Genomic DNA, 27,848 nt, shown 5'->3' on the forward strand with positions numbered 1-27,848 from the left:
AGCTCTTGTCATTGGGTCTCCTAGCTCTTATCATTGGGTCTCCTAGCTCTTGTCATTGGGTCTCCTAGCTCTTGTCATTGGGTCTCCTAGCTCTTGTCATTGGGTATCCTAGCTCTCTTCATTGGGTCTCCTAGCTCTCTTCATTGGGTCTCCTAGCTCTCTTCATTGGGTCTCCTAGCTGTTGTCATTGGGTATCCTAGTTCTTGTCATTGGGTATCCTAGCTCTTGTCATTGGGTATCCTAGCTCTCTTCATGGGGTCTCCTAGCTCTTTTCATTGGGTCTCCTAGCTCTTGTCATTGGGTATCCTAGCTCTCTTCATTGTGACAGTTGCAATAAGGGCCTCATCAGACACATTCTGTGGTGTAGCAGTGAAGCTGAACACCCCAGGTTGTCCGATGTGTTGATGTTTGAGTGTCCTTTCAAGCTAGCTCCCAACTCCCTATCATTTCCAGTGCTCCTTTTCCCCTGTGAGTTGTTTTCAAAGAGAGGTTTTCAGAGAGAGTTTTTCAGAGATGAGCATATAGCTTCACTACTTCGCAGTACCACGTACGGATAGCCCAGTTCACACTGCCTCATGCTTCCTGTGAGTCTGCTTCCCAAATGGCACACTATTCCCTATAGTGCACTACTTGTGGACAGGACCACAAGCTCTGCTCAAAAGTAGTGCACTACAAAGGGAATAGGGTGCCATTTGGGAGGCAACCACAGTCAGAGCAGTTTGTGTACCTCCCCACTGCGCCTGCTTTCCCTGGACCCAGCCAGTCGTTCCAGGGGTGCTCGCTGTCCCACTTTCCTTACAGGCAGAGGAATTGACATCACAGACTTTCTCTCCCTCCCTCCTTGTCCACATGTTTATTCTGCATGTAGCCAGATACTGCTATCCACATATATCACCCAAGTCTCTGGGAGTCTGAGCAATCAAGGCTCCTCAACCCTCGTTCATGTACCCACTAACCAAGACTGCTCTCCAAGACTGCTCTTCTCTCATGTTTTTTAACTGGAGGTTCTCTTTGGACTTCTAAGTGACTCCCCCTGGTGAACCCTGATGGTTCCTCTGGCTCTTTCAGGGTGCCAGTTTCTCACTGGAGTGGAGTGGAGTAATGGTGTGTGATGAAACTGTAGAGACAGTAATGTGGTTTGTGATCCCTGCCCTCCAGGGTCTGTGTAGTGGAGACAGCCGAGAGAAGCTCATTTGTGAGTGTGTTGTTTTGCCTTCTCCCCATATGCTGGGATGTAAAGAATACTCCAATGCCTAGGTTCAATCAGTTCAGCATTAACCCAAAATAACCGACAACTTCAAGGCATATAATTTATTTTGTTTGGGCAATGTCGGAGTTGTAACTGCGTTGAAGCTGTCAAATCGGTGAGTGGTTGCTCCTCTTGTGATCATTGTCACAAAACCACACCCATCCCTACATCCCACCCACGTTAGAAGTTTAGAACAAGAAAGGCTATATAGAAATAATGACACTCAAATTGAAAATCGTTAGAATAAGTATTGATACCAACCTAGTAGCAGTGTAGATTACAACACATTCCAGGGTTTGAGTTTGTATAACACAGCTCCAAGGGATTTCTACCTATGGCAATGTCCTCTAGGTCCGTGGTTCCCAAACTTTTTATAGTCTCGTACCCCTTCAAACATTCAACCTCCAGCTGCATAACCCTCTAGTGCCAGGGTCAGCGCACTCTCAAATGTTGTGTTTTGCCATCATTGTAAGCCAGCCACACACACACTATACGATACATTTATTAAACATAAGAATGAGTGTGAGTTTTTGTCACAACCCGGCTAGTGCGAAGTGACAAAGAGCTCTTATAGGACCAGGGAACAAATAATAATATAATAATCAATATTTAACCATCTTTCGTGTAAAACATTATTTATTCATCGGAAATTGTGAATAACTCACCACAGGTTAATGAGAAGGGTGTGCTTGAAAGGATGCACATAACTCTGCAATGTTGGGTTGTTTTGGAGAGAGTCTCAGTCTTAAATCATTTTCCACACACAGTCTGTGCCTGTATTTAGTTTTCATGCTAGTGAGGGCCGAGAATCCACTCTCACATACTGTAGGTACGTGGTTGCAAAGGGTATCAGTGTCTTAACAGCGCAATTTGCCATGGCAAGATACTCTAGTAAAATAAATAAAACAATTCAAAACATCTCCTGCCATATCACTGATGTGTTGTTTGATGAAGGCGTTGTCGGTATAGTTTTTTTGCCCTTTTCCCGCAGCATTGTCCCAGCCATATCCGCGGCAGCAGGAAGAATTAAGTCCTCAAAAATAGTATGCAACTTGCCTGTCCTAGCCACTCGGTAGCTCACTGTTGTGTCTTTGCTATGCCGGATTAAGTGATATGACATGCTATTTTATAAAATAATTTCTCTAATTAATATTACCTGATTAAACTAATCATGTAAATGTAATTAACTAGGAAGTTGGGGCACCACGAAATAATGTTTATAGAGCTGTTGTCTTCCGAATAAACTCTTAAAGACCTGGTAATCTTTTAAATCAATAGCAGTCAATTATTAATCGTCACCTTATTCAGTCTCATCTGAATGTCGTAAAATTCTTGGTTATCTTCACGAACCCTGGCTAACAAGTTGAATCAGCAATACAAAATTTGGTTTAATTATTTATTTACTAAATACCTAAATAATGTCCCTAGTGGACGGAACCAATATGATGGCTGGTTACACAAATAAATGGGGTTGGTTTTGAATGAAAGCGCGGGAAAACTAAAGAACAAAAGGATTGGATCTCTATCGGACCTCATGAAGCTATGCGATCGTAAATACAGAATCTTATGCATTCTAAATAACCGCCCATTTGTAAAATGCACAAAATATTTACTCTGAGCTGTGCTTCGATAGATTGGTCATAGACGGAAGTCTGGGTTACCCAGCAGAGATCTCCCTTGTCCTTTGAAGAATATGTCTTGTGGTAGAACGGATACGTTGTAGTATCGTCGTCGTGTGGTAGAACGGATACGTTGTAGTATCGTCGTCGTGTGGTAGAACGGATACACTGTAGTATCGTCGTCGTGTGGTAGAACGGGTACACTGTAGTATCGTCGTCGTGTGGTAGAACGGATACACTGTAGTATTGTCGTTGTGTGGTAGAACGGATACGTTGTAGTATCGTCGTCGTGTGGTAGAACGGATACGTTGTAGTATCGTCGTCGTGTGGTAGAACGGATCCGTTGTAGTATCGTCGTCGTGTGGTAGAACGGATACGTTGTAGTATCGTCGTCGTGTGGTAGAACGGATACACTGTAGTATCGTCGTCGTGTGGTAGAACGGATACACTGTAGTATCGTCGTCGTGTGGTAGAACGGGTACACTGTAGTATCGTCGTCGTGTGGTAGAACGGATACACTGTAGTATTGTCGTTGTGTGGTAGAACGGATACGTTGTAGTACCCTGTCTTTCTGAAGAGATTGTCCGTCCTTTCCTAGCCCACGTTTACAGCTGCTGCTAACTCGACGTCTAAGAGGTATCACTTCTTTAGTGAAGAGATCAAAGTTCATACCAAGTTGCCATAATATAAGCTCAGGCTATATTCTGGGTGGTATAGTCACATTCATCCTTCCAGCGTGGCGATCATCACCTCCACGTTGATATTCACCCTTTATATGTATGGACAGTAGTCCTCATGTCATCGGGAACACAATGTTAATTTCGTTAGGTTGTAGTCGTTCAACCATTCGTAACCAGAGCTCACGCTGAGGTTGGCTTAGTTCTGTAGTTGATATTAGCCCTTTAAACATCTGGACAGCAGTCCTCACGTCATCGGGAACACAATATTGACTTTCGTCAATGGGCATTTGTAGTGGTGGAGAGAAGGGCGTGTTTCATAGTTCACAATCAATGCCTGTTCACTTGGGCAGGGCCACTGAGTGAGCATAGTTCACTTTTGAAAACAATTCTCTCATTTAGAAGGAAAGATTACATTTCATCTTTTCACAAATAGTTTCATATTTAAACATTTAAATTGCACAACAATTCCATGTGAATCTGATAGAATGTGTAGACTTTCCAACTAGAATGTGTAGACTTTCCAAGATACAGTTTGTTGTCCTATCGTCAGTAATAATGTCTCAGACGTCAACTGATCTGTCATAATATTCTTTAAGTACCAATCCAACTGGTTGGTTCCGTTCCCAACCTTTTGATGTTACCAGACTCTCTCTATGTTAACAAAGGGCTTTCCAAGAGTCAAATCTTAGAGTAGAGAGAGAAAGGGGGGAAAGGCATTCATGGGGCTCATAAACCTCACCAACAGGGCAACGTCATGACATCACCATATAAGACGCTTCTGGCCCCTTCTTATTAATGGTATATGTTGCTTTTATACATGTCTTACTACTCGAAAGTCATCTTAATTCTCGCTCAAAAAACTAATCTGGCTTATTTTTCTAATTGTCATGTTTTGTTTCTAAATGTCTGCGCAAGAGTGAAGGTTTCATCGAGTTGTGAGATAGTACTTTTGCACATATAACACACTGTGCCTGAGGAAAGGCACTACTCCCAATATAAGTGAACCCCAAATCAATGTAGTTCTCATCATATTTGCGCCTCTTCGATGGTCCAACGTCCCTGTCTGTTGTTCGGTGCTTTCCCGTGTAAGGGGGCAGTAGCTCTTCGGCTGCATCAGATTTACAACTGTCAGTGTCCATGTTAGCTGGGCTAACAACAAATGTAGAATTGTTGAATTATTATTATTGGATGTGCTCGTGGAAGCAGAACAACTTGTGTCGTCGATAGGTGCAGGTGTAGTACTGCTGGTAATAGCAGTACTACCAGTAGAGCTGGTATGTGTCTCTATGGACGCGGGCCTTACTTTTTAATAACCATTTATCAATTTTTTAGCAAATGGAATGAGCAGCAGCTACATACGGACCGTTAGTGGAATTCCTGTGAGAGAGTAACGGTTAATGTGATTGGATGTTAATTATTTGACTAGGCTACCTGTATCTGACATTGTGTTGTTATTTCGCTGAATACTAGATGGTTTCATTTTATTTTTGGCAGTGAAAAGAGGCTACTCAGGTGAGAAAAAACAACTCACCCAGATGTATAGCCCCGTTGTAAAATATAAATGGACTGTTTGAAAATGTGAAGGTTTTTTTTGTATTACAAAAATGTGAATCACCCTAACCCCGACGGTATTGCGTAAATGTTATTGCGGGTTAAGACTGAACTGACTGAATCTTCCACATTTAATTGAACACACTTTAAACAAAATAATTTGTTCTGCTCTCTCGTCTCTTTTTGAAGACAAATTGTGTCCCCAACATTCCCTCCCTAATGGTTGGTTCAAAGTGAGGCTATTGCGCCTCCTCCTCCTCCTCCGCCTCCTCCTCCTCCGACCTTTACCCATCACTGAAACTGCTCTAAAGCACACATTACTGCAGTAACTGGAGATGTCAGTCACTTTGAAGGAAATGGCAAAAACCAAACTCCTCCACTGATTAGCTTTTTAGTGCGGCTGACCGAGTTGACAACTCTCCTTCTCTCTGAGGCACTTTTCACTCCATAAGGTAGGCTACTATAATAATAATCACCCAAGACACTTCACCGGTATTAAAAAAAATGAAAATATATAATCAACCTCAGGCTCGGCAAAGGCTTGCAGCAGCTGATGATAATAACAAGTTCATCAGAAATATCATATTTCATAATTGAGGAAATTAAATTCTCAGCATGCCTGCATCAGCTTTTCATTTTCAAAAGATTAGAGTTCAAGATTAGCATCGCTGTCCTACTAAGGCTGAAGGATTGTCAATTTTAAACAACTTGGACAACATCAGGCCTTTCAGTGAGAGAGGCAATCATTGAGAGTGAGAGGATGGAGGTAATGATGAATCAATATGAATTTGGCTGGTCCATCAAGTCAAAATACATGCTGCAATCTGACTATCATACTTTATCATTATGCAAATATTTTGCTGATCTCATTCCACAAAATCAAACTTCATCCTCAAACTTGTAGCCCAGCAGAGCATCATATAACAGCACAGGTTTTGGCTCTGAACCAGAAAATGGGGATACCACTGCTCATTCAAAGTAATAGCTATCCGACCCCCATATCATGATGTCACATAGAGATCTCACAAGAAATTTGTGAACATTGACAACACACCAAGGTGTACCCGAAGACGGTCTACATTCGTTGGAACACCTGCACTGTTAACAGACAGCCAATAGGTAAAAGTTGCATAGTTGTGTAGTTGAGTGGTAACTCCAAGCACAGAGCCCTGAAGGTTGTGAGTTCGATACCCCAGACCACCTTTCCAGTTAGCTATCTCTCCTCCTGCCCTACTTCCCCATCTTGTTCTGTATTGTCTGAATAAATCCTTTTAAAAAAGGAGGAAGGAATTCTGCTCTCCAAAAAGAAAGGAATGGTGCAAAAGCAACACTGAACCATGCTTGAGAGCACCAGCTATTCCCAGACGACTAGGTGATCTTGCTCTCCGTAGCTGCGGGGCCAGACGGAATACCAGGATGCGTACTCAAAACATGCGCTGGAATGTGTCTTCACTGACATTTTCAACCTATCCCTGTTATACCAACATGTTTCATGCAGACAACAATAGTCCTTGTGCCCAAAAATGCGAAGGTAACCTGCGAAAATGACTATCGCCCCGTAGCACTCACATCTATAGCCATTGACGACAGATCAGATCAGCATAGTCCCATCTAAGCTCATTACCAAGCTCAGGACCTTGGGACTGAACACATCGATCTGCAACTTGATCCTGGACTTCCTGAAGGGCTGCCCCCAGGCGGTGAGTGTAGGCAACAACACATCCGCCACACTGACCATCAACATGGGGGCCCCTCAAGGGTGTATGCTTAGTCCTCCCTTGTACTCCCTGTTCACCCACGACTGTGTGGCCACACATGACTCCAACAGCACCATCAAGTTAGCTGACGAAACAACAGTTGTAAGACTGATCATCGATGACGATGATGCAGCCTACAGGGAGGAGGGTCAGAGACCTGGCCAAGACAATAACCTCTCCCACAACGTCAGCAAGACAAAGGAGCTGATCGTGGACAACAGGAAATGGAGGGGCGAGCACACCCCCATCGATGTCGACGGGGCTGTAGTGGAACGGGTTGAGAGCTCCAAGTTCCTTGGTGTCCACAAAATTGTCAAAGCAAAACAAGCCATAGACTGTTCTCTCTGCTACTGCACGGCAAGCGGTACCGATGCACCAACTACCTGCATTGACCCTTTTTTACACTAACTTTCTTGCACTGACTCTATGCACGTACACTGGACCCTATCCACACACTCACACATACTTACACTGACACCCCAACAAACACATACACACACGCGCTACACATGCCCACACACATAACATGAGCACACATGCATAGTGACACCACACACACACATACTTTCATATTCACCACATACACTGCTGCTACTGTTTATTATCCATCTGTTGCCTAGTCACTTTACCCCTACCTATACAGTATGTACATAGTTAACTCAATTACCTCGTATCCCTGCACATCAACTCGGTCCTGGTACTCCATGTATATAACCATGTTATTACCTCGTACCCCTGCACATCGACTCGGTCCTGGTACTCCATGTATATAGCTATGTTATTACCTCGTACCCCTGCACATCAACTCGGTCCTGGTACTCCATGTATATAACCATGTTATTACCTCGTACCCCTGCACATCGACTCGGTCCTGGTACTCCATGTATATAGCTATGTTATTACCTCGTACCCCTGCACATTGACTCGGTCCTGGTACTCCATGTATATAGCTATGTTATTTTTACTTGTTATTGGTATTTGTTATTCAATGTGTATTTATTCCTTGTGCCACTATTTAAATTATTATTATAATCTTTATCTTTAACTCTACATGTTGGAAAGTATGCATTTCACTGTTAGTCTACACCTGTTGTTTACAAAGCATTTCACTGTTAGTCTACACCTGTTGTTTACAAAGCATTCACTGTTAGTCTACACCTGTTGTTTACAAAGCATTTCACTGTTAGTCTACACCTGGTGTTTACCAAGCATTTCACTGTTAGTCTACACCTGTTGTTTACAAAGCATTTCACTGTTAGTCTACACCTGTTGTTTACAAAGCATTTCACTGTTAGTCTACACCTGGTGTTTACCAAGCATTTCACTGTTAGTCTACACCTGTTGTTTACAAAGCATTTCACTGTTAGTCTACACCTGTTGTTTACAAAGCATTTCACTGTTAGTCTACACCTGTTGTTTACAAAGCATTTCACTGTTAGTCTACACCTGGTGTTTACCAAGCATTTCACTGTTAGTCTACACCTGTTGTTTACAAAGCATTTCACTGTTAGTCTACACCTGTTGTTTACAAAGCATTTCACTGTTAGTCTACACCTGTTGTTTACCAAGCATTTCACTGTTAGTCTACACCTGTTGTTTACAAAGCATTTCACTGTTAGTCTACACCTGGTGTTTACCAAGCATTTCACTGTTAGTCTACACCTGTTGTTTACAAAGCATTTCACTGTTAGTCTACACCTGGTGTTTACCAAGCATTTCACTGTTAGTCTACACCTGTTGTTTACCAAGCATTTCACTGTTAGTCTACACCTGTTGTTTACGAAGCATGTGATAAAATAAAATGTTATTTGATTTGAAGTGACCTCAAACTTATGAAATGTCAAACTGTTTTTGAGAGGTCATACTTATATCACAGAACACAGTTTACAGAGGGAAACAGACTAAACAAATAACTATCTATATGGAGATTCCTGATGATACCTGCTTCTAATCAACAGGTATGAGGGAATAGGAGATCTATTCCTTGTTACTCCCGATGCAGAAGCAGCTCGTCATTTGAACAGCCCCCGAAAAACCTGTGACAGAGTCATTACTTTCACCATTGTTCGGCAAAGTTGACTTCAAAAGGGCAAACCTCTGATGCAGTCTGAGTTAAGAGAGAGGCAGGTGATGGGGGGAGGAGGAGGGAGAAGAGAGGGGGAGAGAGAGAGAATACTACTCCAAGATGGGAGATGGAGAGGGGGAAGGCCTTTGATCTGAGTGCACAAAAGAACAAAAGAGACAGAGGAGCACAGAAGATTGCAAAGAAGGCATGTACTCAATTCCCAATAGAAAAGAGACAGAGTTGTAAAGAGAGAGAAAGAGAGAGAGAGAGAGAGAGAGAGAGAGAAAGAAAGAAATAGAGAAAGAAATAGAGAAAGAAAGAGATAGAGAGCCAGAGTTGTAGAGAGAGAGAGAGAGAGAGAGAGAGAGAGAGAGAGAGAGAGAGAGAGAGAAAGAGATAGACAGAGTTGTGAAGAGAGAGAGAGAGAGAGAGAGAGAGAGAGAGAGAGAGAGAGAGAGAGAAAGAAATAGAGAAAGAAAGAGATAGAGAGACAGAGAGAAGGGGAGAGAGAGATAGAAAGAGACAGAGAGGAGGGGAGAGAGAAAGAGAGACAGAGGGGGGGGGGGGGAGAGAGGACAGGAGAGAGAAAGAGAGACCAGAGAGGACCGGAGAGAGAAAGAGACAGAGATGGGGGAGAGAGAAAGAGATCAAACAAAACAGGACAAGACCAGCATGTTCTAGTATTGATTCCACTCGGTGGGTTGTTTAGGGAGTTCTTTCAAGTCCCATCCTAAACCAATTAGCATCGAGTTTCTTCTAGGGAACTGGAGTCAACCACAGTGGCCGTCTCTAACATTGTTAGCATGTAGCTTACAACCAAGTCAGCCATGCTCCACATTAAACATCAACTTTTAATTGGCATGTCAAGATGATGGCGTGTCATGCTAGTTGCTACAAGAGTTTACCCATTGTAAAGTATAGTCCTGTGGGTCCATGTTCTCTTGTATGTCAAAACTCTCACCACAGAACAGACTGCCTGCTGAGAAGTAACAGTATCTCTCAGTAACTGAAAATGTATCTTAAAAAGTTAAACATGTACTGTAAATGCAATACATTTTCATTAAGCAGCAGCAACCATTTTAAAGAAGGGCAAAACAAGATAGCCTAGTTGAGACAGGAAACTACTGTTCTGATCCTCCTAAATTGTCATCATGACTCCACCCAAGTTCAAATGAGATGTTGGGGCGGCAGGTAGCATAGCGGTTAAGAGTGTTGGGCCAGTAACTGAAAGGTTGCCGGTTTGAATCCCTGGGCTGACTAGGTGCATTTTTTGAATGTGCTCTTGAGCAAGGCACTTAATCCTAATTGCTCCTGTAAATGGCTCTGGATAAGTGTGTATGATGGACAACAGTCAGGACACACATTAGAAACATTCTCACCTTGGAAGACAGCTGCGTTCTGGATGATGAGGAGTTTGAGCGGTGCGCTGACTGTCTGCAGGCCTGACTCCATATTCTGCCTGGCAGTCATCTGGTAACGTTCCTCCATCCTCCTGGAACAGCAAGTCAGGCCCTTGGGCTGGCACACCTGCAGGTCTGCACCTGGACAAGAGGAGGCAGGAGAGACATTTGTGTGTCCCAAATGGCACCCTATTATATGTACAGTGCACTATAGGCCCTGGTCAAAGGTTGTACACTATTAAGAGAATAGGGTGGCATTTTGGGACGCAACAGTGGATAAGTTGCCCAAACACGCTGATCTAAGGTCAGTTGAGTGTTTCCCACTACTAGTGAAAGTTACGATTCGGTGAGGGTAAGCTGATCCTAGATCTGTACCTACAGTATGGGCAAGGTCTATGGGCAGTTTGTTTGCAAGAGATCACATTTGTGAATTGAGTCTAGCTACCATGTGAGCAGGCAGCAAACAGCTTGCATTTCCAACTGGAGTCCAGCCTCCTCTGAGGACTATGTGTTTTAGCGCACCTGAAACCTTACATTGAAACTCAAAAGTTCAATTCAAATGAACACTTTAATTACAATTCATTTAATTCCATTTCCCCTGCTCTTTGCAAATAATTGGGCTGTAGTTCCTGTTCACAGTGTTCACAGTGAGTAAAGAATGTGAAGATTTCCCCAACTATGAGATGAAATGAAACCCATCCTATCTCTCGACTTGCATGTACTAAGTAATCTGACAAACATGAGAATGTGTGGAAAGACTGAGCTTTTGTTTTCCTTTTGAAACTTCTAAAGCTGAGTGGTGAAAGAGGAGGGTCAGACAAATCACTTTTTGCAGGAACATCCTGCCTGTGTGAAATACTCAAAGACATGACAAATGGTAGGTTGATACGCTAACAGCTTTCATCATGACCACTGCTTCTGAAGGTTGTTTAGAAATAGAAGTCATAATTGGATTTGCAGGGTTCTTTTGAAAGGTGGACATGTAAGTCATTGAAAGAGAAATTGAAGTGACAAGGATGTTTTCGTCGGACACTGTACACGTATGCCCGGGTCAAAGAAGAATTGCCCCAAAGAAATGATTTTAATGTGAAAAGGTAAATAAAGATTATGGTCTGACTTGTATCAAGGCTACCCTCAAACACAACCGTTGACCTTGTTGAATAGTTTACCTTTAACTATATCAAAGTTACAAAGAAATATAAAACAAAATATGTGTGGGGTGCTCTGATAAACACTGTGAATCAAGAACTCACCTCCCACTGGGCAAAAACTGGTTGATATGAACAAAACCTTCCATACATGTTTGGCCATGGTAGAGTGTTAGAAATTCACTTTTTGGACCTGAACACCAAAACATTCAGGAGATAGAGGTGCTCAAAGTTGACCCATTTTACACACCCCAATATTATATTAATCTTCAAAAGTAGTAGAGAGCCCACTCTGTCCAAAAATAAAACGAGCTGGTTACCTTCAGTCACGCAGCCTCCACCACATTGTAATGCACTACAGGTAGAGTATAGTAATGTGGAGCAGAAATGTGCAGACCTGACGAATAAGTAGGCATGACGCACATTCACATTCATAATCACAATTAGTATCATAATCACATTCACATTCACAATTAGTATCACAATCACATTCATAATCACAATTAGTATCATAATCACATTCACAATCACAATTAGTATCACAATCACATTCACAATCACAATTAGTATCACAATCACATTCACAATCAGTATCACAATCACATTCACAATCACAATTAGTATCACAATCACATTCACAATCACAATTAGTATCACAATCACATTCACAATCACAATTAGTATCACAATCACATTCACAATCACAATTAGTATCACAATCACATTCACAATCAGTATCACAATCACATTCACAATCACAATTAGTATCACAATCACATTCACAATCACAATTAGTATCACAATCACATTCACAATCACAATTAGTATCACAATCACATTCACAATCACAATTAGTATCACAATCACATTCACAATCACAATTAGTATCACAATCACATTCACAATCACAATTAGTATCACAATCACATTCACAATCACAATTAGTATCACAATCACATTCACAATCACAATTAGTATCACAATCACATTCACAATCAGTATCACAATCACATTCACAATCACAATTAGTATCACAATCACATTCACAATCACAATTAGTATCACAATCACATTCACAATCACAATTAGTATCACAATCACATTCACAATCACAATTAGTATCACAATCACATTCACAATCACAATTAGTATCACAATCACATTCACAATCACAATTAGTATCACAATCACATTCACAATCAGTATCACAATCACATTCACAATCACAATTAGTATCACAATCACATTCACAATCACAATTAGTATCACAATCACATTCACAATCACAGTTAGTATCACAATCACATTCGGAATCACAATCATATTCACAATCACAATTAGTATCACAATCACATTCACAATCACAATTAGTATCACAATCACATTCACAATCACAGTTAGTATCACAATCACATTCGGAATCATATTAATATTCACAATCACAATCACAACTACATTCACAACCATTAACAACCACACCTCTTTCACTTCCATGAAAAAACGAATAGTAATCTGCAGAGGAGGGTGAGGGCTTGTTAAACAGATCTATCTGAGAGAACTACCCAACACTGGCTGATTGATAGCACAATAAACAAACATCAGGAACTGTGGTTGACACAAGGTTGGTAGAACTGTGGTTAAGATAGGGTTGGTAGAACTGTGGTTGACACAAGGTTGGTAGAACTGTGGTTAAGACAGGGTTGGTAGAACTGTAGTTGAGACAGGGTTGGTATAACTGTGGTTGAGACAGGGTTGGTAGAACTGTAGTTGAGACAGGGTTGGTATAACTGTGGTTGAGACAAGGTTGGTAGAACTGTGGTTGACACAAGGTTTGTAGAACTGTGGTTGAGACAGGGTTGGTAGAACTGTGGTTGAGACAGGGTTGGTATAACTGTGGTTGAGGCAGGGTTGGTAGAACTGTGGTTGAGGCAGGGTTGGTAGAACTGTGGTTGAGGCAGGGTTGGTAGAACTGTGGTTGAGGCAGGGTTGGTAGAACTGTGGTTGACACAAGGTTTGTAGAACTGTGGTTGAGACAGGGTTGGTAGAACTGTGGTTGGGGCAGGGTTGGTAGAACTGTGGTTGAGGCAGGGTTGGTAGAACTGTGGTTGAGGCAGGGTTGGTAGAACTGTGGTTGAGACAGGGTTGGTAGAACTGTAGTTGAGACAGGGTTGGTATAACTGTGGTTGAGACAGGGTTGGTAGAACTGTAGTTGAGGCAGGGTTGGTAGAACTGTGGTTGAGACAGGGTTGGTAGAACTGTGGTTGAGACAGGGTTGGTAGGTAGAACTGTGGTTGAGACAGGGTTGGTATAACTGTGGTTGAGGCAGGGTTGGTATAACTGTGGTTGAGGCAGGGTTGGTAGAACTGTAGTTGAGACAGGGTTGGTATAACTGTGGTTGAGACAGGGTTGGTAGAACTGTAGTTGAGGCAGGGTTGGTAGAACTGTGGTTGAGACAGGGTTGGTAGAACTGTGGTTGAGACAGGGTTGGTAGAACTGTGGTTGAGACAGGGTTGGTATAACTGTGGTTGAGGCAGGGTTGGTATAACTGTGGTTGAGGCAGGGTTGGTAGAACTGTGGTTGAGACAGGGTTGTTAGAACTGTGGTTGAGGCAGGGTTGGTAGAACTGTGGTTGAGGCAGGGTTGGTAAAACTGTGGTTGAGGCAGGGCGTACTAGCAGACAGGTTTTTTACTCTGAGAAATGACACAAAATCAATGCAGAACATGATGTAAGGTAAAGGGGTTGATACCACAATCCATAGGAAAAGGTAATTGTTGCACAGTATAACAGAAATGCTTTTTTCTCCTCGATCTGTTTCAACAATAGATCTTCAGAGCTCAAATCGATATTGGATGGAGCCCAGGCAGTAATGAAAAGACAAAACACATTAAGGTAACATGGAAGGGAGTTAGAATGGCCAGTAAAGCAGAGGAGACAGGCACTTTATAATAAATCATTTTACTGAAAAAAAGACACCAATAATCTTTATTGCAAACATACATACTGTAGCTAGCTAACTCACAGGTGGATCCAGGGCCACATCAGACTGAAAGATATAATGACTCTCTTCCCATATATCGGTCAACAAGCACCTTCAGTATGCACACTGACTGGCCTAATATCTTAAATCAATAGCTTCAAAGGAGTCCTGACAGATAAAATCAAGTTAATTTCAGACTGCAGGGACAAAATGATTAAACTGTCAATACCACCCTGGGAGAGGTAAGCGCGTGTGGAGGGGGAAGAGAGACTAGAGGATTTAGCAATTATCTTCAGCAAAACAGACAGTTTCATCTGCCATTTTGCAGATGATAAATGTATTTCATTACAGAAGTTGAGAGCAGTGGGGAATAAGTCCAGGTAGTCTGCAGGGAAAATTAAAACCTAAAAATGACACATTCTACATAAAGCCTTTCTGACAAGACAGACCACTTGGGACCAACATCCACCTCTTCTCCTTTACTATAGTCCTCCTCCTCCTCCTCGTCATCACACACTGTTCTGCTCTGAGCGTGTTTCACTCAATCTTTTACACTGCTGCCAAAAGCTCCACCTTTTTTAAGGCCAAACAGACAGACCATTTTCAGGCCATACAGACAGACCGTTTTCAGGCCATACAGACAGACCGTTTTCAGGCCATACAGACAGACCGTTTTCAGGCCATACAGACATACCGTTTTCAGGCCATACAGACAGACTGTTTTCAGGCCATACAGACAGACTGTTTTCATGCAAGCAGAAAGCCCTCCTATTATCATGTTTTGCTTTGTGTATAGTCACTTCATTAAGGAAAAATATGTAATATATGACATTTTACATGATAATGCCCTCCAACTTCCAGTTAAATGCAAGATGACACCCTCATCAAATTTACTCCTCTCAATCAATATTCTGCAGTTGTAGTTCAAATATTCTACAAGTTAACAACATTATTTCATCTGTTCTAGTTCCTCAATGTGTTTCCACAATGCATACAGTTTTAATTCAGTGATTGCCCTCCCGTCCCATTATCCTCCAGTGCCATTGTCTCCTCCCGTCCCATTGACTTCGCCCTACAGGTCCCCTGGCCTCTGACTGTCCTCCCGCCCCATTGTCTTTTCCCTGCAAGTCCCCTGGCCTCTGACTGTCCTCCCGCCCCATTGTCTTTTCCCTGCAGGTCCCCTGGCCTGTGACTGTTCTCCCGCCCCATTGTCTCCTCCCTGCAGGTCCCCTGTGTGTCTGAGGCGTAGAGTGAAGCTGAACAAGACAGCTCCTGTAGGGCCACAGTGAGGGCTGTGTACACAGAACAGTCCTACACTTCATATTTAACAAGCTCCCAGAGCCAGGCTTCATACAGGTCGGGGGACTGGGACCATGCAGAACACAACCACCATGTTCCTCTGTTTCTCTGCTGCTTCGCTAATTAGAAAGCTATCAGTATGCAAGTTTAATGGAGACCAAGGAGGGAGAGGGGGGAGGGAAAGAGTGACAGAGAAAGAGAGACAGAAAGCGAGAGAGAGAGACAGAGAAAGACAAAGAGAGCGAGAGACAGAGAAAGCGAGACAGAGAAAGACAAAGAGAGCGAGAGACAGAGAAAGCGAGACAGAGAAAGCAAGGGAGAGAGACAGAGATACACAGAGAGAGAAAGAGGCCTGTGTTGTTAAGATATAGTATATGTTCAAAATATAAATGCAACATGCAACAATATCAAAGATTTTACTGAGTTACTGTTCATATAAGGAAATCAGTCAATTGAAATAAATGAATTAGGCCCTAATCTATGGATTTCACATGACTGGGAATACAGATATGCATCTGTTGGTCACAGATACCTTTTTTTAAAGTTAGGGGCCTGGATTAGAAAACCAGTCAGTATCTGATGTGACCACCATTTGCCTCATGCAACGTGACACATCTCCTTCGCATAGAGTTGATCAGGCTGTTGATTGTGGCCTGTGGAATGTTGTCCCACTCCTCTTCAATGGCTATGCGAAGTTGCTGAATATTGGTGGGAACTGGAACACGCTGTCGTACATGTCAGACCATGGAAGAACTGGGAAATTAACAGCTTTCAGGAATTGGGTACAGATCCTTGCGACATGGGGCCGTGCTTTATCAAGCTGAAACATGAGGTGACGGCGGCGGATGAATGGCACGACAATGTGCCTCAGGATCTCGTTGTGGTATCTTTGTGCATTCAAATTGCAATCAATAAAATGCAGTTGTGTTCATTGTTTGAAGCTTATGACTGCTCATACCATAACCCCACCGCCACCATGGGCGGTTAAATAAAGTGGCCTAGTTAAATAAAAGTTCAATGTAAAAAAAAAAATTAAAATGGGGCACTCTGTTCACAACGCTGACATTGCCCACACACCGCCATCTGCCCGGTACAGTTGAAACCGGGATTAATCCGTGAAGAGCACACTTCCCCAGCATGCCAGTGGCCATTAAAGGTGAGCATTTGCCCCCTGAAGTCGGTTAGGACGTTGAACTGCAGTCAGGTCAAGGCCCTGGTGAGGACAACGAGCACACAGATGAGCTTCCCTGGGGCGCTTTCGGACAGTTTGTGCAGAAATTCTTCGGTTGTGCAAATCCACAGTTTTATCAGCTGACTGGGTGGCTGGTCTCAGACGATCCTGCAGGTGAAGAAGCCGGATGTGGAGGTCCTGGGCTGGTGTGTTTTTAAAATTAATTTCTATGTTCTTTTTTTTCTCCCCAATTTCATGATATCCAATTGGTAGTTACAGACTTGTCCCATTGCTGCACTCCAGTACGAACTCGGGGGAGGCGAAAGTTGAGAGACAAGAGTCCTCCGAAACACGATCCTGCCAAGCCGCACTGCTTCTTGACACACTGCTTGCTTAACCCGGAAGCCAGCCGCACCAATGTGTTGGAGGAAACACAGTACAACTGGCGACCGTGTCAGTGTGCATGCGCCCGGGTCTGTAGTGACGCCTCAAGCACTGCGATGCAGTGCCTTAGACCGCTGCACCACTCGGGAGGGCTGACATGATTACACATGGTCTGCGGTTGTGATGCCTGTTGGACATACTACCAAATTCTATAAAACGATGTTGGAGGCGGCTTATGGTAGAGAAATTACAATTATCTGGCAACAGCTCTGGTGGATATTCCTGCAGTCATGTGTTATATTCCGGGGGCATGCCAATTGCACGCCCACGCAGACATCTGTGGCATTGTGTTGTGTGACAAAACGGCACATTTTAGAGTGGCCTTTTATTGTACACTTGTGTAATGATAATGCTGTTCAATCATCTTCTTGATATGTCACACCTGTCAGGTGGATCGATAATCTTGGTAAAGGAGAAATGCTCAATGACAGCGATGTAAACAGAAATATGCTTTTTGTACTAATGTAACATTTCTGGGATCTTTCATTTCATGGGACCAACACTTTACATGTTGCGTTTATATTTTTGTTCAGAGTATATCAACTACTCGTGTTGAGACTGAGAGGAAGCTGTGGGAATCCCATCAGCTGTCTCCAGGGCACAACCAGCCACTAACACTAGGCAGGAACATTATGCATAAATAAAATAAAACGAAGACCATTTGCAACCCAAACCAAGGAATTTACATTTACATTTTAGTAATTTAAGAGACGCTCTTATCTTCAGAGACTTACAGTTAGCGCAATGATCTTAAGATATCTAGGTGGGACAACCACATATCAGTAAAACAGTTATACTTATGAATCATCTGTCCATAAAACATTCAGGTGTTTCCAGGTGCTTTTTGGTAAACATGAGTCAACTTTCTGGATGACATAGGTCCCATTATGAATGGCGAAAACCAAACACTGCATTCCACAGTAAGAAAATGTGATGGTTAGGGAATGCTTTCCTGCCTCAGGACCTGGAAACCATGAATTCTGCTCTGTATCAAAGAAGTCTACAGGAGAATGTCAGGCCATCCATCTGTGAGCTTGCAGCAAGACAATGATCCAAAACACACAATCAAGTCTATATGAAAATGGCTAAAAAGTAACACATTTGAAGTTCTGGAACTGCCTAGTCAAAGTTCAGACAATTGAGACGTGGCAGGTCTATGACTTTTTTGGACAACGCCTGGTGATGTACTGGGCCCTACGCACTAACCTCTGTATCGCCTTGGGGTCGGATGCCAAGCAGTTGCCATACCAAGTGGTGATGCAGACAGTCAAGATGCTCTCAATGGTGCAGTTTTATAACTTTTTGAGGATCTGAGGGCCCATGCCAAATCTTTTCATCCTCCTGGGGGGGGGGGGGGGGGGGGGGGGGGTTAGTGTGTGTGGACCATGTTAATTCATTAGTGATGTGGACACAGAGGAACTTGAAGCACTCAACCCGCTCCAATACAGCCCTGTGAATTTGGATGGAGGCGTGCTCGGCCCTCCTCAGAGAATCTATGTTGGGGAAAGTGCACAAAGCAGATCTACAGTTGAATTCGGAAGTTTACATACACTTAGGTTATAGTCATTAAAACTCGTTTTTCAACCACTCAACCAAATTTATTGTTAACAAACTACAGTTTTGGCAAGTCGGTTAGGACATCTACTTTGTGCATGACACAAGTAATTTTTCAATCACAAAGCCCTGACCTCAATCCTATAGAAGATTTGTGGGCAGACCTGACTCAGTTACACCAGCTCTGTCGGGAGGAATGGGCCAAAATTCACCCAACTTATTGTGGGAAGCTTGTGGAAGGCAACCCAAAACGTTTGACCCAAGTTTAACAATTTAAAGGCAATGCTACCAAATACTAATTGAGTGTATGTAAACTTCTGACCCACTGGGAATGTGATGAAAGAAATAAAAGCTGAAATAAATCATTCTCTCTGCTATTATTCTGACATTTCACATTCTTAAAATAAAGTGTTGATCCTAACCGACCTAAGACAGGAAATGTCTTGTGAAAAACTGAGTTTAAATGTATTTGGCTAAGGTGTATGTACATTTCCGACTTAAACTGTATAAGAAAGGCCAGCAGAGGCTCAACTTTTTAAGGGGGGGCTGAACTCCTCCTCATTAAGAAATGCCACTGAAGCCATGAATACCGAGTTATCCCTCACAGCCACCGTACAGTATTGTCTATGACTGGCTAAGGGAATGACAGTTGTGTATTGCTAATGTTAGGTCACTAATGTGAGGATGTTTGAGTTGGAAAAGACCTAAGCGGTTTATTAAGAACAGGTCTCGTTCTTTCAGCATAACATTGGCAACGATGTATTGTATGTCTCATGTCAATCAAACAAGTTTCGAGGCGCTGCGTGCTAATGACTCAATTGGGTAGTTCTGCTGTCTGTAAAGAAATTGGCGGGCTGTAGGTTGATTCTGTCGCTATGATTGGATAGCATGCACCTGTTTTTCCTGCTCACCCTTATCATATGCTCCTATCATTTAGATGGGTGGTGCCAGCTGTCTAAGCCCAACCCTCAAATATCCTTGTAAATCGGCGATGTCATGGATTCCTTAAATCTGCGACATTCACATTTTGTAAAATACTGACTTTATGACTAAAGTTATCCTACTTACACTTTTTATTACATTTCGGGACTAGAATTTATGTTTATGACTACCACCAATGCCAAATAGGCAGTTTTCAACCAGAAATGGTTTGTTTTTGAGTTCATTTGCTCTTTAAGAAAACTAGGCTCTTTTCATTTTGATAGTGTGCCTCTGGTGATGCGTTGGGCTGATCGCACCACCCCCGGGAGAGCCCTGTGCAGTTGTGGACGGTGCAGTTGCTGTATCAGGAGGCATGCTCCCTCTGATGTCTCCTGAAGCTCACTATCAGCTCCTTCATTTTGTTGACGTTGACTTGGAGACGTGCGTGGCCACGCAGTCATGGGTGAACAAGGAGTACAGGAGGGGGCTGAGCACGCACCCTTGTGGAGCCTCTGTGTTGAGGATCAGCGTAGCAGAGCTGTTGTTGCCTACCTTCACCATCTGGGGTCGGCCCGTCAGGAAGTCCAGGACCCAGTTGCACAGGGTGCAGTTCAATCCCAGGGCCCTGAGCTTAGTGATGGGCTTGGAAAGCTCTATGGTGTTGAAGGCTGAGCTGTAGTCCATGAACAGCAATCTTACATACAGTGCATTCGAAATAATTCATACCTCTTGACTTATTCCACATTTTGTTGTTACAGCCTGAATTCAAAATTGATTAAATAGATTTTTTCCCACCCATCTACACACAACACCCAATAATGACAAAGTGAAAACATATTTGCAAATGTATTGAAAATTAAATACAGAAATATCTAACTTACAAACGTATTCACACCCCTAAGTCAATACATTGTAGAAGCATCTTTGGCAGTGATTACAGCTGTGAGTTTTTCTGGGTACGTCTCTAAGAACTTTCCACACCTGGATTGTACAATATTTGCACATCATTCTTTAAGCTCTGTCAAGTTGGTTGTTGATCATTGTTAGACAGCCATTTTCAAGTCTTACCATAGAGTTTTCAAGACAATTTAAGTCAAAGCTGTAACTATTCCACTCAGGAACATTCAATGTGGTCTTGGTATGAAACTCCAGTGTTGTGTTTTAGGTTATTGTCCTGCTGAAAGATGAATGGGTCTCCCAGTGTCTGTTGAAAAGCAGACTGAATCAGGTTTTCCTCTAGGATTTTGCCTTTGCTTAGCTCTATTCTGTCTGCTTTTTTATATTATACCCATCCACCAATAGGTGCCCTCAATTGCGAGGCATTAGAAAACCTCCCTGGTCTTTGTGGTATAATCTGTGTTTGAAATCCACTGCTCGACTGAGGGACGTTAAAGATAATTGTATGAGTGTGATACAGAGATGAGGTAGTTATTCAAAAATGATGTTGGACACCGAGTCCATTCAACTTATTATGTGACTTGTTAAGCAAATGTTTACTACTGAACTTATTTCAGCGTGCTATAACAAAGGGGTTGAATACTTGTTGACTCTAGAAATTATAGCTTTTCATTTTTAATGAATTTGATTCATGATTAGCACTATTATTCCACAGAGAGTGAGCCCATGCAACTTATTGTGTGACTCCTGAATTGATTTAGGCTTGTCATAACAAAGGGGTTGAATACTTATTGACTCAAGACATTTCAGCGTTTTCATTTTTAAATAATTTGTAAAAGTTTAAAAAAACATAATTCCACTTTGACATGATTGGGTATTGTGTGTAGGGCAGTGGCACATCATCTCAATTGAATACATTTTTAATTCTGGCTGTAACAACAAAGTGTGGAAAAAGTCTAGCGGAGTGAATACTTTCTGTAGGCACTGTATGTATTCTTCTTGGGAGAATGGGAAAGGGCAATGTGTGCCGTTGGGGCGGTATGCAAATTGTAGTGGGTCTAGGGTGTCGGGTAAAGTGGAGGTGATATAACCCTTAACTAGCCACTCAAAGCACTTCATGAAGTGAGAGCTACGGTCCGATAGTAATTTAGTTCAGTTACCTTTGCTTTTTTGGGTACAGGAATAATGGTGGACATCTTGAAGCAAGTGGGGACAACAGACTGGGATAGGGAGAGATTGAATATGTCCACCAACACTCCAGCCAGCTTTGACAGAACAGTCTGTAATGTGTATAATATACATTTGCATCCGTTCTTATAGTATTTATTGTCTGTATTAGTCTTGTCTTTGTATGCTTGATAAGTTTAATTGTACACAGAAGCACAAACTACATTTCCCCATGGGAGTTAATAAAAGGCAGAGGTGGGTTAATTATACAGAGGTGCCCTTCGTACCATGTTAGTATTAAGCTTTCACAACCAGCCTTCATTTAGGCTTTCTGACTCAAGCCCCCCCAACCAGGCTTTCAAGGAGAGGAGAGCTCTGTACTTTCTCTGCTTCTGTTCAGTACTGTTGGGTATCTGCCGTGATTTTAAATAAATGTGTGTGGGGAAAAAATTCTCTCTTTTTGTTCTTAGGTCCCCTGGCACCACATGCAGCGGTATTAGAATTCAGCTCCCTCTTCCCGCTGCGGGCGGACGGACATTTCTGCATCAGCCACCTCCTCCTCCAGATACACCTCCATGCTGCGTCCCAAATGGCAAATATAGTACACTACTTTTCACCAGGGCCCATCTAGGCTCTGGCCCACAGAGCTCTGGTCAAAAGTAGTGCACTATATAGGGAATAGGGTGCGATTTGTAATGCAGCCCCAGACATACTTCTGAGGCCCACCCCCCCCCCCCCTCCCTTGCCCACACACACCCTCAGCCCCAAATTAGATTACCACTTCCCATCCTCAGCACTCAGGTCCTCCATCAAATGTATCAATAAAGCTATCCTACAGTGCTCTTCATATAATACATGACCTCTTAGCTGGAGCAGGCTTACTGGCTTAATGCAAATAGTCTTGGTAGCCATTTGATTAGATGTTAAGGAGTCTTATGGCTTGGGGGTAGAAGCTGTTTAGAAGCCTCTTGGACCTAGACTAGGCACTCCGGTACTGCTTGCCATGCTGTAGCAGAGAACAGTCTATGACTAGGGTGGCTAGAGTCTTTGACAATTTTTAGGGCCTTCCTCTGACACCAAGTGGTGTAGAGGTACCGGATGGCAGGAATCTTGGCCCCAGTGATGTACTGGGCCGTTCGCACTACCCTCTGTAGTGCCTTGCAATAGTGGGCAGTCATGCAACCAGTATGGATGCTCTCGATGGTGCAGCTGTAAAACCTTTTGAGGATCTGAGGACCCATGCCAAAACCTTTTCAGTCTCCTGAGGGGAAATAGGTTTTGTCATGCCCTCTTCACCACTGTCTTGGTGTTCTTGGACCATGTTAGTTTGTTGGTGATGTGGACACCAAGGAACTTGAAGCTCTCAACCTGCTCCACTGCAGCCCCATCGATGAGAATGGGGGAATGCTCTGTCCTCTTTTTCCTGTAGTCCACAATCATCTCCATTGTCTTGATCACGTTAAGGGAGAGGTTGTTGTCCTGGCGCCACATGGCCAGGTCTCTGACTAGGCGCTCCGGTACGCCCTATAGGCGGTCTCGTTGTTGTTGGTGATCAGGCCTACCACTGTTGTGTCATCTGCAAACTTAATGATGGTGTTGGAGTCGTGCCTGGCCATGTAGTCATGAGTGAACAGGTCAGTACAGGAGGGGACTGAGCACGCACCCCTGAGGGGCCTCTGTGTTGAGGATCAGCGTGGCAGATGTGTTGTTACCAACCCTTACTACCTGGGGGCGGCCCGTCAGGAAGTCCATGATCCAGTTGCAGAGGGAGGTGTTTAGTCCCAGGGTCATGAGCTTATTGATGAGCTTTGAGGGCACTATGGTGTTGAACGCCGAGCTGTAGTCAATGAATAGCATTCTCACATAGGTGTTCCTTTTGTCCAGCTGGAAAAGAGCAGTGTGGAGTGCAATAGAGATTGCTTCATCTGTGGATCTGTTGGGGTAGTATGCAAACTGGAATGGGTCTACGGTTTCTGGGATAATGATGTTGATGTGAGCCATGACCAGCCTTTCAAAGCACTTCATGGCTACAGACATGAGTGCTACGGGTCGGTAGTCATTTAGTCAGGTTACCTTAGTGTTCTTGGGCACAGGCACTATGGTGGTCTGCTTAAAACATGTTGGTATTACAGACTCGGACAAGGAAAGGTTGAAAATGTCAGTGAAGACACTTGCCAGTTGGTCAGCGCATGCTCGCAGTACACGTCCTGGTAATCCGTCTGGCCCTACGGCCTTGTGAATGTTGACCTGTTTAAAGGTCTTACTCACATCGGCTGCAGAGAGCATGATCACACAGTCTTCCCCCGAACACCTGGTGCTCTCATGCATGTTTCAGTGTTATTTGCCTCGAAGTGAGAATAGAACTAGTTAAGCTTGTGTCATTCGGAAGCTCCCGGCTGTGCTTCCTTTTGTAATTGTTTGCAAGCCCTGCCACATCCAACGAGCATCAGTGTCATGTATTTAACCCCTGGATCATGGTCTGGCGTCATGTATTTAACGCCTGGATCATGGTCTGGTGTCATGTACTGTATTTAACCCCTGGATCATGGTCTGGTGTCATGTACTGTATTTAACCCCTGGATCATGGTCAGGTGTCATGTATTTAACCCCTGGATCATGGTCTGGTGTCATGTATTTAACCCCTGGATCATGGTCTGGTGTCATGTACTGTATTTAACCCCTGGATCATGGTCTGGTGTCATGTATTTAACCCCTGGATTATGGTCTGGTGTCATGTATTTAACCCCTGGATCATGGTCTGGTGTCATGTACTGTATTTAACCCCTGGATCATGGTCAGGTGTCATGTATTTAACCCCTGGATCATGGTCTGGCGTCATGTACTGTATTTAACCCCTGGATCATGGTCTGGTGTCATGTATTTAACCCCTGGATCATGGTCTGGTGTCATGGACTGTATTTAACCCCTGGATCATGGTCTGGTGTCATGTACTGTATTTAACCCCTGGATCATGGTCTGGCGTCATGTACTGTATTTAACCCCTGGATCATGGTCTGGCGTCATGTACTGTATTTAACCCCTGGATCATGGTCTGGCGTCATGTATTTAACCCCTGGATCATGGTCAGGTGTCATGTATTTAACCCCTGGATCATGGTCTGGTGTCATGTACTGTATTTAACCCCTGGATCATGGTCTGGTGTCATGTACTGTATTTAACCCCTGGATCATGGTCTGGCGTCATGTACTGTATTTAACCCCTGGATCATGGTCTGGCGTCATGTACTGTATTTAACCCCTGGATCATGGTCTGGTGTCATGTACTGTATTTAACCCCTGGATCATGGTCTGGCGTCATGTACTGTATTTAACCCCTGGATCATGGTCTGGCATCATGTACTGTATTTAACCCCTGGATCATGGTCTGGCGTCATGTATTTAACCCCTGGATCATGGTCAGGTGTCATGTATTTAACCCCTGGATCATGGTCTGGTGTCATGTACTGTATTTAACCCCTGGATCATGGTCTGGTGTCATGTACTGTATTTAACCCCTGGATCATGGTCTGGCGTCATGTACTGTATTTAACCCCTGGATCATGGTCTGGCGTCATGTACTGTATTTAACCCCTGGATCATGGTCTGGCGTCATGTACTGTATTTAACCCCTGGATCATGGTCTGGTGTCATGTATTTAACCCCTGGATCATGGTCTGGTGTCATGTATTTAACCCCTGGATCATGGTCTGGCGTCATGTATTTAACCCCTGGATCATGGTCTGGCGTCATGTACTGTATTTAACCCCTGGATCATGGTCTGGCGTCATGTACTGTATTTAACCCCTGGATCATGGTCTGGTGTCATGTACTGTATTTAACCCTGGATCATGGTCTGGCGTCATGTACTGTATTTAACCCCTGGATAATGGTCTGGCGTCATGTACTGTATTTAACCCCTGGATCATGGTCTGGTGTCATGTACTGTATTTAACCCTGGATCATGGTCTGGCGTCATGTACTGTATTTAACCCCTGGATCATGGTCTGGCGTCATGTATTTAACCCCTGGATCATGGTCTGGTGTCATGTACTGTATTTAACCCTGGATCATGGTCTGGCGTCATGTACTGTATTTAACCCCTGGATCATGGTCTGGCGTCATGTATTTAACCCCTGGATCATGGTCTGGTGTCATGTACTGTATTTAACCCCTGGATCATGGTCTGGCGTCATGTATTTAACCCCTGGATCATGGTCTGGTGTCATGTACTGTATTTAACCCCTGGATCATGGTCTGGCGTCATGTATTTAACCCCTGGATCATGGTCTGGCGTCATGTACTGTATTTAACCCCTGGATCATGGTCTGGCGTCATGTATTTAACCCCTGGATCATGGTCTGGTGTCATGTATTAGTCTGGTGTATGGTGAATACCAAGACGGAGGACAATGAAATCTAAATAATAGATCAAAACGCTGTGCAGTAAATAACCAGAAAATAAACAGCTGTGTAAATCAAATGTCCCCCATGGAGTACTCTGCTACCTAAATGGCAACCGTATGCTATTCCCTACATAGTAAACATAGAGCTCTGGTCCAAGGCACTGCACTTTATATGGCACAATCGGGTCCAAATGGGTGATACCTGTAATCCAGGCCCACAACCAACCCTTCCTGTTTCCAATAATTAACATTAAGCCTGTCCAACCCTTCCCATTTCCAATTGACATTAAGCCTGTCCAACCCTTCCCATTTCCAACTGACCTTAAGCATGTCCAACCCTTTACATTTCCAACTAACATTAAGCCTGTCCAACCATTCACATTTCCAATTGATATCAAGCCTGTCCAACCTTTCCCATTTCCAATTGACATTAAGCCTGTCCACATTAATTTACTGTACATCTCATCTCCAGGGGCCAAGTAAGCAGAGACACAGCGGGGGCAAAGTGGCCGACACTCTCCAATTAAATGCCTCTAGTTGTTTTAGAAGTTGCTAAGAGATTGTCCTTGAACCTTACAAACCCTTCCATCTCATCTAATTTGTCTCCCAAGACATTGTTACTAATAGCAAGGAGAATGCATTCAGGAGAGCAAGCCGATTTGTTATGCCCTCTTTACACCTTCACAGTGCATGTTTTTGTTTGCTGCTACACTGCTCTAATTCCAGTGGGAATGTGATTCTCTGACTAGGAGTGAAAACAATTAACCTGAAGAGCACTTCGCCACTCTGACATGACACTAAAACATTGTGGTTGAGATTCAGACACGAGAGAGGCATCAATTTACATACTGAATCATTTGGAATGCCAGGGAGCAACAGGCTCCGTCAGTGCAGTGTGACCATGCACCAATCAGCTACACAGTCCAACACACAGTCACAATCCACTCTACTGCAGCTAGAGGGCCATGGGGGATTCTGTCCTGCCTCAGGCTTGTCTCACTTTAGTTACACTCTTATCACTGTAAATCAGTAAAAAAAATATATCCTTCTTCCCCCCCTATAACAGCATATTGTACCTTAATATCTGCTGGTACTACTTGATACTAAAGAATTTGATGTTAGACAGTTTTGTCTTAGCATTTATTTCATTGACGTGAGAACGATTGGGACCATTTCACTCACTGACCATGGTTAAACATTCAGAGATTAAATTCAGAGATTAAATTCTATAATGTATATGGTGCCATAACTTTATCACAGAGTGACTTTCCTTGCAGTCACGTGGGTCATACTTGGGCACGGATGTAAAATTCCCTCAAAATATGCCATTAGTGCCCATTCAAATTAGCCCCAAGGTTGCGTTGTTAAATCTTGTTCATTTTCTTAAATTAAATACCATGACTGTTTACTCATTAGCTGGCAATGTTGTTTGAAATGTCCGATACAACATACTGTGGTGATATCATTATCAACCTACTGCATACGCCTTAGAAATATACATTTTAATGTACTGGATGTGCTATTAGCATGCTAATACTCATTATGGC

General features: G+C 43.2%; 1 protein-coding gene across 1 annotated transcript in view; it reads right to left on the reverse strand.

Moving 5' to 3' along the window:
• Window positions 1-27,848, reverse strand: part of gpc3 (glypican 3) — a 358,923-nt gene that overhangs the window by 327,514 nt on the left and 3,561 nt on the right. Inside the window, exon 2 of the mRNA XM_036969955.1 lies at window positions 10,301-10,462. Within this exon, the coding sequence (XP_036825850.1) occupies window positions 10,301-10,462 (162 nt within the window). The remainder of the gene's footprint in view (window positions 1-10,300; window positions 10,463-27,848) is intronic.

This window comes from Oncorhynchus mykiss, chromosome 31 (genome assembly GCF_013265735.2).
Source record: "Oncorhynchus mykiss isolate Arlee chromosome 31, USDA_OmykA_1.1, whole genome shotgun sequence".
Classification (NCBI taxonomy): Eukaryota; Metazoa; Chordata; class Actinopteri; order Salmoniformes; family Salmonidae; genus Oncorhynchus; species Oncorhynchus mykiss.